Source organism: Maniola hyperantus, chromosome 8 (assembly GCF_902806685.2).
Source record: "Maniola hyperantus chromosome 8, iAphHyp1.2, whole genome shotgun sequence".
Taxonomy (NCBI): domain Eukaryota; kingdom Metazoa; phylum Arthropoda; class Insecta; order Lepidoptera; family Nymphalidae; genus Maniola; species Maniola hyperantus.
This window is the reverse complement of record NC_048543.1, coordinates 15,325,161-15,344,682: the sequence shown is the minus strand read 5'-3', so window position 1 is coordinate 15,344,682 and position 19,522 is coordinate 15,325,161. Positions and strand designations below refer to the sequence as shown.

At 41.7% G+C, this 19,522-nt stretch overlaps 2 protein-coding genes across 2 annotated transcripts in view; both read left to right on the top strand.

The window, feature by feature from the left end:
* The window catches only part of Caf1-105 (chromatin assembly factor 1, p105 subunit), a 120,845-nt gene extending 110,001 nt beyond the window's left edge, over nt 1–10,844 (top strand). Inside the window, exon 9 of the transcript XR_011237054.1 lies at nt 10,829–10,844. The gene's annotated coding sequence lies outside the window, so the exon portion shown is untranslated. The remainder of the gene's footprint in view (nt 1–10,828) is intronic.
* Nucleotides 1–19,522, top strand: part of LOC117984682 (embryonic polarity protein dorsal-like) — a 49,966-nt gene that overhangs the window by 13,207 nt on the left and 17,237 nt on the right. Inside the window, exons 3-6 of the mRNA XM_069500357.1 lie at nt 5,485–5,620; nt 10,581–10,733; nt 12,525–12,709; nt 16,633–16,865. Of these exons, the coding sequence (XP_069356458.1) occupies nt 5,485–5,620; nt 10,581–10,733; nt 12,525–12,709; nt 16,633–16,865 (707 nt within the window). The remainder of the gene's footprint in view (nt 1–5,484; nt 5,621–10,580; nt 10,734–12,524; nt 12,710–16,632; nt 16,866–19,522) is intronic.

Here is a 19,522-nt window from a genome sequence, read left to right as displayed (position 1 = left end):
CAAAATTTAAATGCATTTTTATTGCACGTTTGTATCCATAGAGTTATGAAACCACATCACTGTTTGTATCGAATAATTTTTTTGTCATTTGATGGTAGTTTATTATTACTTTAGACATTTTTAAAAATAGGGGTAAAATGCCCTAACACGTCAAAACTTAGTTCGTCAAACTAAAGCTGCGAGGATTCCAAACGCGCCCTGGTCTGAGTCGAAGCCTATGAGGTAAAGCCAATTCACTAGATTTAATAATTATGACTTAAATTTGCGCGCTTGTAAATTGTAATAAAATAAAACAACCAAAAATTTTTATATTATTTATTTTTTATTTGTACCAAAATCTTTTACAGTAAAGAGAAAAAGAAAGCAAAAGTGTACTGGGAATTTATTTTATTTAATTCACATTTTTTCCTTATTGTTTCGTTATTCTGCTTGACCTGTGAGCTGTGACCCTTTCAAACTGATATAATATACATATGTAGAGATAACTGGTGGTGGATTCGTTTGCGGGCGATTATTTTCTCAATATTCCTATAGTCCGATGATGATATTCCTAATTCTGTGCAATAGAATATGATGCATCTGAGATATCTGTACATGAAATAAACATAGCACTTAAAAATAGCACTTACCTATGTTCTGAGTGATCGGGGCAGCTGATAAAATCTGTCGAACAGCGTGATCGCGTGGTCGCGTGGACAAAATACATTCTGTACCCGTAGTACAAGATTTTACGTCTCACCAAACCAAACCAAATTCGAGAGTCGAAATACTTCCGCGTTACAGTAAACTGGATCTTAATTGCCTTGTTTTAAAGCTCAAGTTTGTCTACACTTCTACAGCCAGCGCTCCAAGCGGAACATTGCGAAATTAAAATCAGTGGCATTGAATATTTGACTTCAATTCGAGGCTGTTTAGGTCCATTTTACTGTAACGCGGAAGTATTTCGACTCTCGAATTTGGTTTGGTTTGGTGAGACGTAAAATCTTGTACTACGGGTACTGATAACGAATTGTTATAATTATTTATTAATAGTAGCTATGAAGTTACCTATAAAAAGCGGTTTATCCAGTTTTATCGCTAGTAGATTTTGTTTACGAAGTTATCTGCTCACTATAATAGCAAGTAGCTACATGTGTATTATTTTGGTGTAACTACTATTAAGGTATATTACTATTTTGGTTATATCTACCACGCTGGCTATGTGCGGACTGGTAGACTTCACACACCTTTGAGAACATTATGGAGAACTCTTAGGCATGCAGGTTTCCTCACGATGTTTTCCTGCACTGTTAAAGCAAGTGATATTTAGTTACTAAAAACGCACATAACTCCGAACAGTTAGAGGTGCGTTCCCGGGATCGGCCCTTCGACCTCCGATTAGAAGGCGGACGTCCTAACCACTAGGCTATCACATCTTTTCACGTTCAGTAGTAAATAATTGTGAGTCTGGTCCGTGGCCGAGCCTCCTACCAATCTAAGACTGTTATCACTAACACTATACAATCAGCTTGGTTGCGTCCACTGCTGGACATAGGCCTTCCCAAGAGCGCGCCACCTTACACGATCCTCTGCCTTCCTCATCCACCCACTTCCCGCTACCTCCATAAGGTCGTCAGTCCAGCGGGTTGGAACTTGTAGGTCGTCCCACACTGCGCTTGCCGATACGCGGTCTCCACTCCAGAACACGTCTGCCCCAGCGGCCATCACTATACATCTATCGGACATCGGTACCCGTAGTACAAGATTTTACGTCTCACCAAACCAAACCAAATTCGAGAGTCGAAATACTTCCGCGTTACAGTAAACTGGATCTTAATTGCCTTGTTTTAAAGCTCAAGTTTGTCTACACTTCTACAGCCAGCGCTCCAAGCGGAAACATTGCGAAATTAAAATCAGTGGCATTGAATATTTGACTTCAATTCAAGGCTGTTTATGTCCATTTTACTGTAACGCAGAAATATTTCGACCCTCGAATTTGGTTTCGTTTGATGAGACGTAAAATCTTGTACTACGGGTACAGATCGGGCTGAAATTTGGCATGCAGATAGCTATCATGGTAGGCGTCCGCTAAGAAAGGATTTTTAAAAATTCAACGCCTAAGGGGGTGAAATAGGGGTTTGAAATTTGTATAGTCCACGCGGACGAAGTCGCGAGCATAAGCTAGTAGAATCATAAGATTACCACTCAGTAGTCTATGCCACTAATGTGTGTTATGGCATGTGTAAAGGCATTCCGAACCAGTGGTAGATGCATCCGACTATTCGTAAGTACTTGTAAAAGTTTATACGAATAAAAAAGATTTTTATTTATTTATTTATTATATGATCATTAGTATTGTATCATTACGTAACTTACATAATGAACGTAAAATACGTGTCAACGACAACGCTTCGACGCGACTTATGTGGGCCTGGGTTTATGAATTAATTTGATATTTACGCGCTACACCGATGCGATAATATAATGTTAAGCTATAATACTGTTACGTATACGATTACGTCGCGTTTTCCCCAAACTAAGGGGGTTTCCTGATGAATTCAAGGTCGATTACAAGTTATTACTATTCTATAATAACTTACAGTACGCGGCCGAAAGTAATGTACATCGACCTTTAGAAGGAGATTATTAATATATTATGTATATACAAAAGATATATAGATAAGAAAAAAGTGCATACGCATACTAGTCAATATAAAAATTACAGACTCATGTTCACCTCATTTCAAAAAATTAAAAATTCTTACCCTACCTTCCATATATATCCTCGAAATATGCAAATTTGTAAAAAGAAATATACACTTATACACAAAAAAAGAAATCAAATCCCGTCGATTTCCCGAAAGACATGCAAATAAGTTAAACCTTCCACAATCAAAATTAGTACTGCATACCTCGAGTCCCTACGTAATGTCTATACAGATATAATATAATAATTTACCAGACAAAATTCGTAACATAAACAATGAAAATAAATTCAACAAAATATTATTAAAAAACTTTTTATTAGAAAAGGGCTACTATGCCGTAAATGATTTCCTAAACGACGAACATAAAAATAAATAATAATATCGGTCTCCCTACTAAGGTCTAAGGACCAAATTGCGACACCCAAACTGGGTATCCATAATACTTTGTACATACTTAATATGATGTAATGAGTTATGGAAATGCAATAAATGAAAATTGAAATTGATATCAGCCTAAATCTCACAAGGCCGCTTTACGGGCTGAGAGGTCATCAAACTGCAATAACAGTAACATTTAAACATACAAAGTAACCGTCTTACTTTCACTGACTCTCGGTTTTCCCCAGCACCAGAAATTACCGAACCAAGTGTGAAGTGGGCCCAAATACGGATACTGCTATTGCGAGACGTTCGATGTAAGATCAATGCATAGTGCGCGACAGGTCGAGATGGCAATCGGGGTGTGATGCGGGGGGACGCCCCGCACACCCGCACGTGCAACAGGTTAGCGCGGGGGCTATGCGGGCCCACCCCGATTGCGATCTCATTGCAATCCGTCCAGTAGGTTGACACTGTTATCTTTCCAACTAGCTTATTACCGCGACTTCGTCCGCGTGGACTACACTTGAAACCCTAAAGGGGTCGAATTTTAAAAAATCCTTTCCTACATCTTAATATCTATCTGCATGTCAAATTTCAGTCTATTAGTCAATCAGTCAGTCAGCTTTTCCTTTCATATATAATTTAAAGGCCAAGAGGCGCAAATATGAAAACCTCGATGGGAGCTTCGTATTCGTGCCTTTTGGTGTGGAGACCTTGGGGCCGTGGGGCCCGGGGGCTCGAGCTCTTTTTGAAGAAATTGCGAAAAGAGTTATCGAGTCAACCGGGGACCCGAGAGCTGGCAGCTACCTTGGTCAAAGAATTAGTTTGGCCATCCAAAGGGGTAATGCTGCCAGCATCTTGGGTACAATGCCTCGCTGCGGTGGTCTCGATGAGGTTTTAGATTTAATTTAATTTATTTTAGTTTTAATTTAATGTTGTTTTTTTTTAGATTTAAGTTTATTAATAGTTTATTTAATAAATTTGAAATTATTTAAAAAAAAACGTGATTTGCATGTTTGGTTTTTATGATTATAGATAGATTATTATGAATGAAGTTACAATAATAATGTAGGTACATCACAGCCTTATTTATGTTTATTTGTGTATGTTTATTGGATAATTATTTATTAGAGTGATACGTTAACGATAACATAATGTTCGCTTATCGTCGATGACGAGGGTGACGAGGCGATAGTTAACGTGAGCTCAGCAACTGAACAACGTTACGATGACCATTACCGTTAATTCGTTGCGACTTTATTCAAGCTTTTCAATTCATTCATACCTACTTGTTAACCGGGTTTTAACCTACTACAGTGCATTTAAATAGTTTTACAGTTTATTAAGTTATCGAAATATATAAAAGGAAAAGGTGACTGACTGACTGACTGACTGATCTATCAACGCACAGCTTAAACTACTGGACGGAACGGGCTGAAATTTGGCATGCAGATAGCTATCATGACGTAGGTATCCGCTAAGAAAGGATTTTTGAAAATTCAACCCCTAAGGGGGTGAAATAGGGGTTTGAAATTTGTGTAGTCCACGCGGACGAAGTCGCGAGCATAAGCTAGTTTACAGATAAATTATTAGGTACATGTAAAATGAATTGATTAGTTTTATAAATGCAAAAGTGTGTTTGTCTGTCTGTCTGCTGGCTTTTCATGGCCCATCCGTTTTACCGATTTTGATGAAATTTGGTACAGAGTTAGCTTGCATCCTTGTCTGCAGCTTGCTCGGGGTAGGACATAGGCTATATTTGATCCCGAAAAATTAAAGAGTTCCCATGGGATTTTCTAAAACCTGAAACCACGCTGACGAAATCGCAGGCATCTAGTAATAACAATAATTTAAAGTGTTCACACTTCACGCATGTTTGCAGTTTTGCCACTCTGTCTGACTTTATGTTAATGTTAGGCTTAGAAGAGCTAGAACCCAGAGCTGTAAACAGTACGCGGCAGAAAGTAATGTACATCGACCTTTACAAGGACCATTGTCGCTGTCGTTGAGACCGAAAAAACATCCCTTAGGTAGGAGTGACAGAGACAACGCTCTACAAAGCCGAAATGTCATTTTAAATGCCGACGTACATTATTTTCTGCCGCGTACCTACTGTAATGTAATATTTGTACTGTAATGTAAATGTCTAAATAAGCCTCAATAGCTCAACGGGTAAAGGAGTGGACTGAAAACCGAAAGGTTGACGGTTCAAACCCCGCCCGTTGCACTATTGTCGTACCTACTCCTAGCACAAGCTTGACGCTTAGTTGGAGAGGAGAGGGGAATATTAGTTATTTAACCAGTGATATTAAAAAAAAAAAACTTTTTTATTCGAATAAACTTTTACAAGTACTTACGAATAGTCGGATGCATCTACCACTAATGTTTGTTGACGTGTGTGTTTGTGTGTGTGCAGTCGACGCGATCACGCGCGCGGACCCGCTGTTCGGCGCGGGCCCCATGAGCGCGGAGGCGATGCCGCGCCAGCTGGCGCCCCTGCCGGGGCAGCCCTACGTGCGCATCGTCGAGCAGCCCGCCGGCAAAGCCCTAAGGTATCCCACATTCAAACACCAATGAGGAGCTTTCAGGGCCTGTTCAATGTTCATGTCCTTCCAAGGAGGTGGAAAAATAATGCTTAAATCCAGAAAAATTAAAGAGTCCCCACAGAATTTTTTAAAACCAAACGTATGCAGTAATGCGAGTAACGCAGCCACTTTACGGCTGAGATTTATAGAGCGCACTTTGACTTTGCTCAGACTTAAGACACTGTCAAAATGAGATAGCGCTATACCGCTGGCATAAATCTGTCTCGTTTTAACTGAAACTTAAGTCTAAGCAAAGTCTAAGTCTCTGCCTCCTTTCCTCGCTACTTCCCATGTCACACGAGCAGTGTGTGGCCGGGGTTTAATACTTGTGCAACAAGTGTATCGAAACATTATTTCGATGATATAAAATAAATAATAATCAATAATGTTTACCTACCCAGTGAATAAGCGACAGAGTTTTTTATTTCTGTCTAGCATTATCGCCTAGTCATGTTGGAAGTGTGCCTTAGGCCTATCCGCCAGTGTGTCTCAGACGATGACGTAACGGTGTGCTTAGCACGGGTTGACACGTCTCAACAACGTCGATTCGAATAGTATCGAAACACAAACCACAACAAACCAAAGTAAAATGGATGTAAACCTTAACTATAAAATGGTTCGAAGGCTCGAGCTCGTCCAAATATCTATAGTCGAAATTTGGCATCGCTGGGATGGCAAAATTAGACTTTCGATACAATAACGTCAAATTAAAATAGACTTGCCTGCCTGATTGCTTTGGTTTAAAGGAGCCATGTCTAACATGCGGCCCACTGAGCACTTTCCTGCAGTCCGAATATATTTTGAAACCAGCAAGATAATGGCGGCCCGCGAGTGAGTTAAAAACCGTTTTTGAAAACACGCGCGCTGCAACAAGTCCATACCACCAACCTAAAGTTAAATGTCATCAGAAAGTACCCTAGTACTTTTTTCGTTAAGATTTTCAGTAGTTTCTTGACATGACTAGTTTAAAGGCTCGAGTTTATCCAAACATCAATAACTAGTTCTGCACCGGAAAAATTAGTAAAATAAAATCTGTAGGATTTTTTCAGGTCCATTTTGTTCAGGTGTTTCAGTATTCGAAATCAGTCAATTGACGTTGTTGAGACGTGAAATCTCGTATTAAACCTACTGTTGTAATCTGCTCTCGATAAAGACAATAGATTGCGAGTATCGAATCCGTATGATAACAGATAAGAGTAAAATAATTGATCTAAGCCCCAATTGTTTTAAAGTTAGTTCTTAGGGTTCCGTACCCGAACGGTGCCAACGGGACCCAATAAGTATGCCTCCGCAGTCTGTCCGTTCGTCTGTCTGTGTCAGCGAGCAGTATTTCATGAACCGTAATAGGTAAAGAGTTGAAATTTTCAGTGTGTATTTCTATTGTCGTTTTAACAACGAATAATAAAAAATTCAAAATGGCCGCCATGCAAATAAAAACAGTACAAAATTTACGATGGTACGGAACCCTTAGAGTACGAGTCCGACTCGCACTTGATCTGATTTTTATGAATGAACCCAACACAGAGACACAACAGAATAGTTGTAATCTTGAATTATATTTCCTTTGTAACGTGCGTGTGTGTAGAAAACTAGAGGAAACAAAATGCTACCTCGTAGTCGTAAGATATGTAATAAAATGAGTACTTAGTACTTGACTGTCATTGTTTTCCTGTTATACATACATATATATTATACATGGTTATAGAGTAGGTAAAGTGGTCGCTAATTATTACTGTGGTCTAATTTAGTTTGCATATTTGATTTTTTTAGTGTTTTTTTTTTTTACAAAATACCTAATTCATAATATTTTTTTTCACTGTACAAATTATTACCTGTGCTATAAATAATATTAGTTATAAATTACCATGATAGGATGATGCCCGCGACTTCGTCCGCATAGATCTAGGTTCCTTAAAAATCCCGCGGAAACTCTTTGATTTTCCGGGATGAAGACTACTGTCTATGCCTGTCTCCAGGATTCCAGCTATCTCTGTACCAAGCTGATTATGTCTGTAATTTGGCTACTTTTTATGCGGGAAAATCAAAGAGTACCCATGAGACTTTAGGCCACATCAACACTTCCCATCAGGTGTGATCGTGGTCAAGCGTGCGCTTTTAGTGAATTAAAAAAAACCCTAAATCCAAGCGGACGAAGTCGCGGGCATCAGCTAGTAAACAATAAACGCAAATTATGCGGTTATAGACAAGGCGCCCACAAAAATGTCCTTGATTTTTTTATAGTTATTTATTTACGTCACTGATCTATTTTGTCATTTGTGCAAAACAATGGCACAATGATAGTTGACCATAGGAATTGACTAATAGATGTCGGCTTCTCAAAGGTGTGTGAAGTCTGCCAATCCGCACTTGGCCAGCGTGGTGGACTATGGCCAAAAATTTCTCATACTGAGAGGAGACCCGAGCTCTGTAGTGAGCCGGCTATGGGGGGTTTTTTTTTAATCTGATATTTTGTAAGGGGCTTTTACAGATAATCTATATGCCAGCCCCATCGTTACAAACTAAATTAAAATCAAACTACATAAACTATATCAATTTGAGAGAATCACTAACAAACTTATACACTTTCATTGCCGAAATGCTCGAAGGTTTGTTTAAAATACAGTTAAAAATACCAATATTCATAAAATTTAAATGTAGTTCACACGTTAGTGTTTCTCTCAAATTAATATTATGATGGGTTGATCATGATGACGACTCTGAAGTCTAACGTACTAGTTTCAACCGTGACGTAGTGGGTAAATTCGCGCGACGTATAAAATCGGTATTTTTAATGGCTTTGGCTTAATTAAAACAAGTGTATATCAATAATAAAGAGCACTTTTTGCTTGGCCTGTATTCACCTCGCAAGTCGCAAGCGGTCACGCGTTTACGATGGCTCGGCTTATCGCTGACACATGACATTGCTATCAGCCACCGGACCGCTCTCGTCCACTGTGATGGACTAAGAGCCAGCGCGTTCCAGACCTTCGTTATTTTATAAAAGCTGGAAGCAAAGCCGTGCCGCCAAGCGATTTAGCGTTCCGGTACGATGCCGTGTAGAAACCAAAGGGGTATGGGTTTAATAAAAACTGCCACACCCCTTCCAGGTTAGCCCGCTATCATCTTAGACTGCATCATCACTTACCACCAGGTGAGATTGCAGTCAAGGGCTAACTTGTATCTGAATAAAAAAAAAAAAAAAGTTTCTCTGCAAATTGGGTATTTTACTACTTTTGAATTTGATAAATATTATTACTTTATTATAAACTAGTATAAAAATAATGACGTACGCTGAAAAAAATATTAAAATCCAACAAAGATTTACAAAGTTACAGGCATTATAATTTTGGAGTGGGAGGGTCTTCTATCCCTTTCTCGCAAAACGAAAATTTGTATGAAACCGCACGAAGCTACTATGGCATTCGACAAAATGACGTCATAATTCTATATCGCTGTCTGTTTAATCAGAAATATTTAAATGCTTATAACTTTTTTATTATTTGATCAATTTAATTAGTTTTTTCAGTTTACGTCATTACTTTTATCCTAGTTTATAATAAAGTAATAAAAAAATTGGAGTCAAATACCCAATTGTCCCCAGCACAGGATGGAACGACCGGCGACTGTGAAGTTTGAACCATGGTGGCTTTGGGCGATTACAGGTAAAAAAATAAAGATTTAAAATCAAAGTATAATTGCCAGACACCCTTAAAAGTCTAAGTAAGAGGTTGGCAGAGAGTTGCCACAATACTAAGTGTCTGGCAATGCATGACGTGTTTTTTTTAAATAAAAATGACAAAATGGAACAAACGAGCAGGCGGGTCACCTGATGTTAAGTGATTACCGCCGCCTATAAACATTTGAAGTACCAGAAGAACCACCAGTGCGTTGCCGGCCTTTCAGGAATTCGTCGGGCCGCCCCTTGAATGACCCCATGTTCTAATACTATTCCGAAGAAAATATAAAAAAATTAGACTTTAGGTATACTTTGACGTAAGATTTTTTAAACCTTTGTTGCCTGTTATCTCCCAAAGCCACCACGGTTCAAACTTCATAGTCGATGATCATTCCTCCCAGTGTTGGGGACAATACGCAGAGAAACTTTCAGCTTTTATAAAATAACGAAGGTCTGGCACGCGCTGGCTCTCTCTCTCTCTATAATTATTGCTCTACCAGTCTGCCCACTGTCTGAATTTTATTATGATTTATTTATGACACGGAATGAATGCGAACGTGGGCGAAAAAAGAAATTCGAATGAAAACTCCATTTTGCGAAAGATTTTTACCATTTTAAACCGATTTAAAAAAAACTAGTCAAGCGCGAGTCGGACTCGCAAATAAAGGGTTCCGTACCATTGTACAAGATATAACACTATACGTATTGTACGCGACAGGTGTAAATGGCAATCGCGCAGAAACGCCACGCACACCCGCACAGCTTCCACGCAAACCTGGTGCGGGCGAGGTGACGTCCGGGGCGTCCCCCCGCCTCATACCCCGATTGACATCACGACCTGTCGCGAACTATATACTTTTAAATTCGCCATCATGGTTTTTTTTTTTTTTTTTTATTCAGATACAAGTTAGCCCTTGACTGCAATCTCACCTGATGGTAAATGATGATGCAGTCTAAGATGATAGCGGGCTAACCTGGAAGGGATATGGGATATACACGGCATCGTACCGGAACGCTAAATCGCTTGGCGGCACGGCTTTGCCGGTAGGGTGGTAACTAGCCACGGCCGAAGCCTCCCACCAGACCAAAAGGTTTTTAGGGTTCCGAAATATTAAACACAAAATTTAGCTCCCGGCAAATTTTTGTTAGCGACATGCCCTCCCCTCCCCATCTCTCTTTCTCGGTACACTATACAGTGAATACAACACTTTATGGTTGGTTCTGGTCACTTATGGTTGGATATTCCCCCAGGTTCAGATACGAGTGCGAAGGGCGGTCGGCGGGCTCCATCCCGGGCGCCAACTCCACGCCCGAGCGGCGCTCGTTCCCCACCATCGAGATCTGCGGCCACAAGGGGCCCGCCATCATCGTGGTGTCGTGCGTCACCAGGGAAGCTCCTTACAAGTACGTGTGCTCCTCGTTGTATACCAGCAAGCGTGACGTAGCGGAAGTCTATGAGAAACTAGCTTAACGCTGGCCATACACGATCAAGTTTACAGTCAAGTTTGCAGCGGACTTGAAGCGACGTTTTGTCAACTGATAGCCATACACCGTCAAGTTGCCTGGACGCCGCCACTTCAAGCCCGCTGCAAACTTGACCGGTAAACTCGATCGTGTATCGCCAGCGTAAGAGCTGTACCTAACTTTCCATACAAACGTCCGGCTCAAATCTTTGAGCCAGTGAACTTTACAACTACAGAGCGAGAACGCATTATATCGGCATCTATTCTGGAGACGCGGCGCGTTGCGCTGTTAACTTAAATATATAGAGCCTCGATCGCTCAACGGTTAAAAGAGTGGACTGAAAACCGAAAGGTCGCCGGTTCAAATCCCACCCGTTGCACTATTGTCGTACGTGCTCTTAAAAAAAAAAAATTAACTTGGCTAATATTCTTTAAAAAAAAATATCGCCAAGCACTATGCGTTTATGCAGAAGCGTTTTTTTATATGACGCGCCGCGTCTCCAGAGAAGAACCCTAAGTCGTAACAGATCTATGGTACACAATATCATTGGCATTTGGCATAGGGGTTAGGGCCAATGAATGGCATTGCTAATAAAACCCTAACCTAAAATATCCTAAAATCTCCCCTCAAAGAACGAAGGGGATGAATGAATGTGTCAAGACTCCGTTAGTGGGGGTGATTTGTTTTATTTATGTATCTTGTGTGTGTAGGTGACGCACATTAACTGACGCAGTCCCGCTATTTCCCGTCTAAGATTGTACAGTGCGTGGCCGAATGTGATCTACATCGACATTCAGAAGGAGATAGCAGATTTGTAGAGCGTTGTCCCTGTCGTTGAGACATACAAAACGTCATATAGGTAGGAGTGACAGAGACAACGCTCTACATACTCTCTCTATTGCCGAAATGTCATTCTAAACTCCGATGTACATTACTTTCTGGCGCGCGTACTGTACCAATGGACGAGTAGCTAAGTCTAGAGAAAGAAACGCGTTTATGATCATTCAGACATAAGGAAAATAAATATGACGTGTTCAAAAAACTTGTCTTAGCCGTTAAATAGTGTAGTTTATTATTGTTCCACGTGTTCTACAGTTCTTTGACACGAGATCTCCACATGGCAGCGCCTTACGAAACGAGGCAATGCGTTACCAACATTACGAAATAAGATTCCAATTTAATATTATACATATCTCACACCCTTGAGGCAGTGGTCCGACCGCCGAGGATAAACGAGAAACGAGTAGAACTAGAAACTATAAATGAGTTGGCGATCAGCGGGAAGCGAGTGTGCAGTTTCGATAGTTTTGTTGCCGGGCTATAAGCGAGTGTGCAAGTGTGACGAGCGATTACTCGCGCCATTCGCCCGCGGTCGCAAACCTGCGCACGCGTTACACGTGTTCAAGCGAGCGAGCATCGCTGAACGAATATCGCTGAGCGAGTTTATTTTTGAAAGCTCGTCGCTCAGCGACAAAACTAGTAAAGCGAGTCGTCGCCGGCAGTGTGAACAGTTAGAGAGCAACTTTTGATATTATATGCATCTCTTTCGTTTACACGGAAAGTACACTTACTGTGCGTTTCTTGAGAGAGAAAATCGCCGATAGTTAGTCGTTTTCTTGCCGGCGGTGGTCGGACCACTGCCTTAATACCTTTTTAAGAGGACCCCGGATGGGTTCGAAACTAGTCGGGCTTACGTCGACGGTACGGTAATATCTATCTGTTTGTTCTCAGACCTCACCCACACAACCTAGTCGGCCGGGAGAAATGCGACGAAGGCGTGTGCACAGTGAAGACCACCATCACGGAAGACAACCCGCAGGTGTCCTTCAGCAACCTGGGCATCCAGTGCGTCAAGCGGAAAGACATCGCCAACGCGCTCAAGACCAGGGAGCGGTTGCGGGTTGACCCCTTCAAGAGTGAGTTTGTTTAAGTCAGCTATAGAATACACCATCACAGAAAACAAGTTAGACAACCCATAGGTGTCCTTCTGCAACCAAGAGTCAAGACCAGGGAGCGGTTGCGGGTTGACCCCTTCAAGAGTGAGTTTGTTTAAGTCAGCTATAGAATACACCATCACAGAAAACAAGTTAGACAACCCATAGGTGTCCTTCAGCAACCAAGAGTCAAGATCAGGGAGCGGTTGCGGGTTGACCCCTTCAAGAGTGAGTTTGTTTAAGTCACCTATAGAATACACCATCACAGAAAACAAGTTAGACAACCCATAGGTGTCCTTCAGCAACCAAGAGTCAAGACCAGGGAGCGGTTGCGGGTTGACCCCTTCAAGAGTGAGTTTGTTTAAGTCACCTATAGAATACACCATCACAGAAAACAAGTTAGACAACCCATAGGTGTCCTTCAGCAACCAAGAGTCAAGACCAGGGAGCGGTTGCGGGTTGACCCCTTCAAGAGTGAGTTTGTTTAAGTCAGCTATAGAATACACCATCACAGAAAACAAGTTAGACAACCCATAGGTGTCCTTCAGCAACCAAGAGTCAAGATCAGGGAGCGGTTGCGGGTTGACCCCTTCAAGAGTGAGTTTGTTTAAGTCACCTATAGAATACACCATCACAGAAAACAAGTTAGACAACCCATAGGTGTCCTTCAGCAACCAAGAGTCAAGACCAGGGAGCGGTTGCGGGTTGACCCCTTCAAGAGTGAGTTTGTTTAAGTCACCTATAGAATACACCATCACAGAAAACAAGTTAGACAACCCATAGGTGTCCTTCAGCAACCAAGAGTCAAGACCAGGGAGCGGTTGCGGGTTGACCCCTTCAAGAGTGAGTTTGTTTAAGTCAGCTATAGAATACACCATCACAGAAAACAAGTTAGACAACCCATAGGTGTCCTTCAGCAACCAAGAGTCAAGACCAGGGAGCGGTTGCGGGTTGACCCCTTCAAGAGTGAGTTTGTTTAAGTCACCTATAGAATACACCATCACAGAAAACAAGTTAGACAACCCATAGGTGTCCTTCAGCAACCAAGAGTCAAGACCAGGGAGCGGTTGCGGGTTGACCCCTTCAAGAGTGAGTTTGTTTAAGTCAGCTATAGAATACACCATCACAGAAAACAAGTTAGACAACCCATAGGTGTCCTTCAGCAACCAAGAGTCAAGATCAGGGAGCGGTTGCGGGTTGACCCCTTCAAGAGTGAGTTTGTTTAAGTCACCTATAGAATACACCATCACAGAAAACAAGTTAGACAACCCATAGGTGTCCTTCAGCAACCAAGAGTCAAGACCAGGGAGCGGTTGCGGGTTGACCCCTTCAAGAGTGAGTTTGTTAATTTTATTTTATTTTTATTTATTGGACACACAAAACAGATTATGACAATAATTGATAAAGTAATACAAGCCATGAATAAAACTAGTCACTCTCCAAAAAAAGTGTGTACAAATGCAGTTATTAGTAATGGACGTTACGTACGAAGTTAGTAACGGACACACTATTAAACAATACCTATACTATAATAAAAGAACATAGAACTAAAAATTTGTTAAAAATCGAACACCAAATAATCTACTTACGTGTTATTGTGTTAGTTATTATACAAAACTAAAACGTATTAATATAAATTATAAGAACCTAGAAAACAAAAATTTAAGTGAATTTTAAGTCACCTATAGAGAGTCACAGACACAATGATTATGCTCGGTGTAGGTAATTCATCAAATCCGCAGTTTTTCGATAAGAAGCGTGTTTTATGTGATAGACATCAGGCCATTGAGATGAAACAGACGCCCGTTGTGGATTTACGAACACTGTATTGTATTTACTGATATCGGATTGGTAGGTAGTTGCGCAGATTACTCATCGACTCAATACAAATTACTACTAGATAATAATAGATAATATTATAACAATCGCTGACTTTGTTTTCCGTTTCTCGTGTTCTGTGAAACGTTCAATCTAGAGAATGGATCTCTCGTTTCTTTATATATCTCACTAGCTTATGCTCGCGACTTCGTCCGCGTGGACTACAAAATTTCAAAACCCTATTTCACCCCCTATTAGGAGTAAAATTTTCAAAAATCCTTTCTTAGCGGATGCCTACGTCATAATAGCTATCTGCATGCCAAATTTCAGCCCGATTCGTCCAGTAGTTTCGAGCTGTGCGTTGATAGATCAGTCAGTCAGTCAGTCATTCAGTCAGTCAGTCAGTCAGTCAGTCACCTTTTCCTTTTATATATATATAGATATAGTATAAAAATCGGCCAAGTACGAGTCTGACTCACGCACCGAGGGTTTCGTACTAAAGTCGTATTTTTTTGGACATTTTGCACGATAAATCAAAAACTATGATGCATAAAAATCTGTTTTAGAATTTACAAGTAAAGCCCTTTCGTATGATACTCCACTTGGTATATTAATCTTACTTTGAAAGTTGAAAATTGGTAGGTACTAATTATTTGTTCATGAACACATTTTAATTTTTTTTGGTGATGTAACCACAAATTCACGGTTTTTGGATTTTTCCCTTAATGTGTGCTAAGACCTACCTACCTGCCAAATTTCATGACTAGGTCGACGGGAAGTACCCTATAGGTTTCTCGGCAGACAGACAAAGTGATCCGATAAAAAATAGAATCCATACGGAAATTGTAATAAGTGTTAGGTTAGCGGCATTGCCTTTGCCTAGAGTTGAATTTAAAGAAAAAGAAAAGATAATTGGGGGCAGATGTAAAATGGCGGCAAGAAAAGCGGGAGCTGTTGATTCGAAGCAGAAAAGATTGGAATTTATAATTATGTCTTGAAGAAGTTAATAGTTTAGAACTAAGTTGAAGTTTATTTAGCATTGTATATAGATGGAATAAAGTCAGTTTTTATAAGTTGAGATGTTTTTTTTATAAGATACCCGTGCGAAGCCGGGGCGGGTCGCTAGTAGAAAACAAAAGTATGAATTATGTTGCGAAACAAACGCGATCGGTTGCACGGCGTCGCGCGTCGCTCGTGATACATCGTGAGGCGAGCGTGCGAGAAATAGCACGCGCCCGAAATACCCGCGCACGCACGAAACACGGTCAACTATGGGCTAACGGCTATTTGTATTTGGACCACTTCACGCATGTTCACACGTCGGTGGTTCGATCCCGGGCCTAACCTCTCATCATCATCAATCTAGTTAACTAATTGTAACTGTTTGTCTCTATAAAATAAAATAAATTAAATTAAATTAAAATTAAATCATCATCATAATCAACCGATAGACGTCCACTGCTGGACATAGGTCTCTTGTAGGGTCTTCCTCTCACTTTTCCAACAATGTTACCGTGCTTAGGCTGAAAGGCGGGCACACGGCAAACAGGGCGAAATAAGGGGTTTTTAGCTGATACGAGTCCGGCTCTACCTTCGGTGTCCATGAGGATTTTCCCCTTCTGTATATAAAAAAAACCGGCCAAGTGCGAGTCAGGCTCGCGCAATAAGGGTTCCGTACTACAGTCGTATTTTTTCGACATTTTGCAGGATAATTCAAAAACTATGATACATAAAAATAAATAAAAATCATAGTTCATGACCATAATATTTTTTTTTGTGTGATGTAAGCCTAAATTCACGGTTTTCAGATTTTTCCCAAAATGCCAGCTATAAGATCTACCTACCTGCCAAATTTCATGATTCTAGGTCAACGGGAAGTACCCTGTAGGTTTCTTGACAGACAGACAGACAGACAGACAGACAGACACACAACAAAGTGATCCTATAAGGGTTCCGTTTTTCCTTTTGAGGTACGGAACCCTAAAAAAGACCTCTCACTTTTGTGGCAGGAGCATATTCAGTTATGTGCTATACCTATAGCTTTAAATTTTAATATATTGACTTTTGACATAGAGTTATTGTTCCAGCCGGCTTCAACCACCGGAACCAACCGCAAAGCATTGACCTGAATGCCGTGCGGCTGTGCTTCCAGGTGTTCATACAAGACGAGCGCACCAACCGCGTGCGTCATTCCCTTCCGCCCGTAGTGTCGGACATCATCTACGACAAGAAGGCGCTGAGCGACCTCATCATCACGCGCATCAGCCATTGCTCCGGCTCCGCTAAGGGCGACACGGAGGTCATCCTGCTCTGTGAGAGGGTAAGTCTTGCGCTCACTGCGCTCGTGCTGCGTTCGAACCGCGTTTTCTATTGGCCAAAAAAGACTAGCGCACCAACCGCGTGCGTCATTCCCTTCCGCCCGTAGTGTCGGACATCATCTACGACAAGAAGGCGCTGAGCGACCTCATCATCACGCGCATCAGCCATTGCTCCGGCTCCGCTAAGGGCGACACGGAGGTCATCCTGCTCTGTGAGAGGGTAAGTCTTGCGCTCACTGCGCTCGTGCTGCGTTCGAACCGCGTTTTCTATTGGCCAAAAAAGACTAGCGCACCAACCGCGTGCGTCATTCCCTTCCGCCCGTAGTGTCGGACATCATCTACGACAAGAAGGCGCTGAGCGACCTCATCATCACGCGCATCAGCCATTGCTCCGGCTCCGCTAAGGGCGACACGGAGGTCATCCTGCTCTGTGAGAGGGTAAGTCTTGCGCTCACTGCGCTCGTGCTGCGTTCGAACCGCGTTTTCTATTGGCCAAAAAAGACTAGCGCACCAACCGCGTGCGTCATTCCCTTCCGCCCGTAGTGTCGGACATCATCTACGACAAGAAGGCGCTGAGCGACCTCATCATCACGCGCATCAGCCATTGCTCCGGCTCCGCTAAGGGCGACACGGAGGTCATCCTGCTCTGTGAGAGGGTAAGTCTTGCGCTCACTGCGCTCGTGCTGCGTTCGAACCGCGTTTTCTATTGGCCAAAAAAGACTAGCGCACCAACCGCGTGCGTCATTCCCTTCCGCCCGTAGTGTCGGACATCATCTACGACAAGAAGGCGCTGAGCCACCTCATCATCACGCGCATCAGCCATTGCTCCGGCTCCGCTAAGGGCGACACGGAGGTCATCCTGCTCTGTGAGAGGGTAAGTCTTGCGCTCACTGCGCTCGTGCTGCGTTCGAACCGCATTTTCTATTGGCCAAAAAAGACTAGCGCACCAACCGCGTGCGTCATTCCCTTCCGCCCGTAGTGTCGGACATCATCTACGACAAGAAGGCGCTGAGCGACCTCATCATCACGCGCATCAGCCATTGCTCCGGCTCCGCTAAGGGCGACACGGAGGTCATCCTGCTCTGTGAGAGGGTAAGTCTTGCGCTCACTGCGCTCGTGCTGCGTTCGAACCGCGTTTTCTATTGGCCAAAAAAGACTAGCGCAACAACCGCGGCATTTTCTATTGGCCAAAAAAGACTAGCGCACCAACTAATACTGAAAACAACGATTAATAAAGTTTTTCTAAACTGTGTGACCACAACAAACGAACATTTTTTTGGTGTTTCTTTCACAGTTAGTTGGGATGTCTAGCTCGGAAATGAAAGATTGCACACACTCAAAATATGTTGTTCTTCGACGGAACCCTAAAAGAGCGAAACCCGACTCACAATGGGCCGTTTTTAGGGTTCCGTGCCTCAAAAGGAAAAAAGGAACCCTTAAAGGATTACTTCGTTATCTGTCTGTCATGACAACCTGTAGGGTACTTCCCTTTCACCTAGAAACATGAAATTTTGCAGCTTGGTAGGTCTTATAGCACAACTAAAGGGAGAAATCCGACAACCGTGAATTTGTAGTTACAATGTGTTTTTTACAATTTTTTTTCTTGTGATGTAACAAATTCACAGTTTTATTCCTTTACTTGTGCTATAACACCTACCTGCCTACCAAATTTCATGTTTCTAGGTCAACGGGAAATACCCTATACATAGGTTTTCTTGACAGACATGACAGGCAGACAGACAACAAAGTTATCCTATAAGGGTTCGTTTTTCCTTTAGAGGTACGGAACCCTACAAACTAACCGTTTTGGAATAACCAACCCTCAGCTGTTACATATATAAGATGCGACTGTGTTTTATTTCTTTTGTCCGCCAGCTAGGGATGAGACGTATTTACGCTACCAGGTTTTAAAACCAGGGCTTTGCTTGGAAGTAGGGCGCCCTGGTGCGGGTGGAATTTACTTGCAAGTAATTCTTCACAAATAGGATTGTGCTCCTTATACATATGAAAACACGGACCGAATTTCTATGCAAGTATTTTTGCAAGTATTTTCCACAAATAGGAATGTGGACTTTATATGTATGATGAAAAGGATCGATTTCATATGTCATAAAAAGATTTCGACCTTCAACGTATTTTTTACCTGACTACGGCAAAGCCAAAAGTAAGGGTTATGAGAAGGGCCGGGGCTTCGAACTTGCAAGTCTTTCATCACAAATAGGATTGTGCACCTAATACATATGAAAACACGGTCCGATTTTCTATGCTTTTAATACTTTAAAGTATTTTAAAACCTGGTTTTAGACCCTGGTATTTTTACGTACTCTTACTTGGAAGCCCTGGTATTGAATTTAGCAAGTATGTCTCAACTCTCATCCCTAACCTTTACTATGAAGTGTCAGGGGTGGAGGACTATCCAAAAATTAATCACGTTATAATGAATCAACTGGCACAATGGCAAATGGCCAATCATAATGATGTTTCCTTAGTACTCTTTTTAGTGACGTACTTTAGCGCGGTGCTTTATCCTACAGCGCCATCTGTTTTGAGAGTTATAGAAACGGAGTATTCCATAATATACATCTGGGTGTGGGATTATGAACCTTCATCGTGAAATGTTCTGAATTCCATGAGAAGTTTGGGTAACAATTTTTCATTT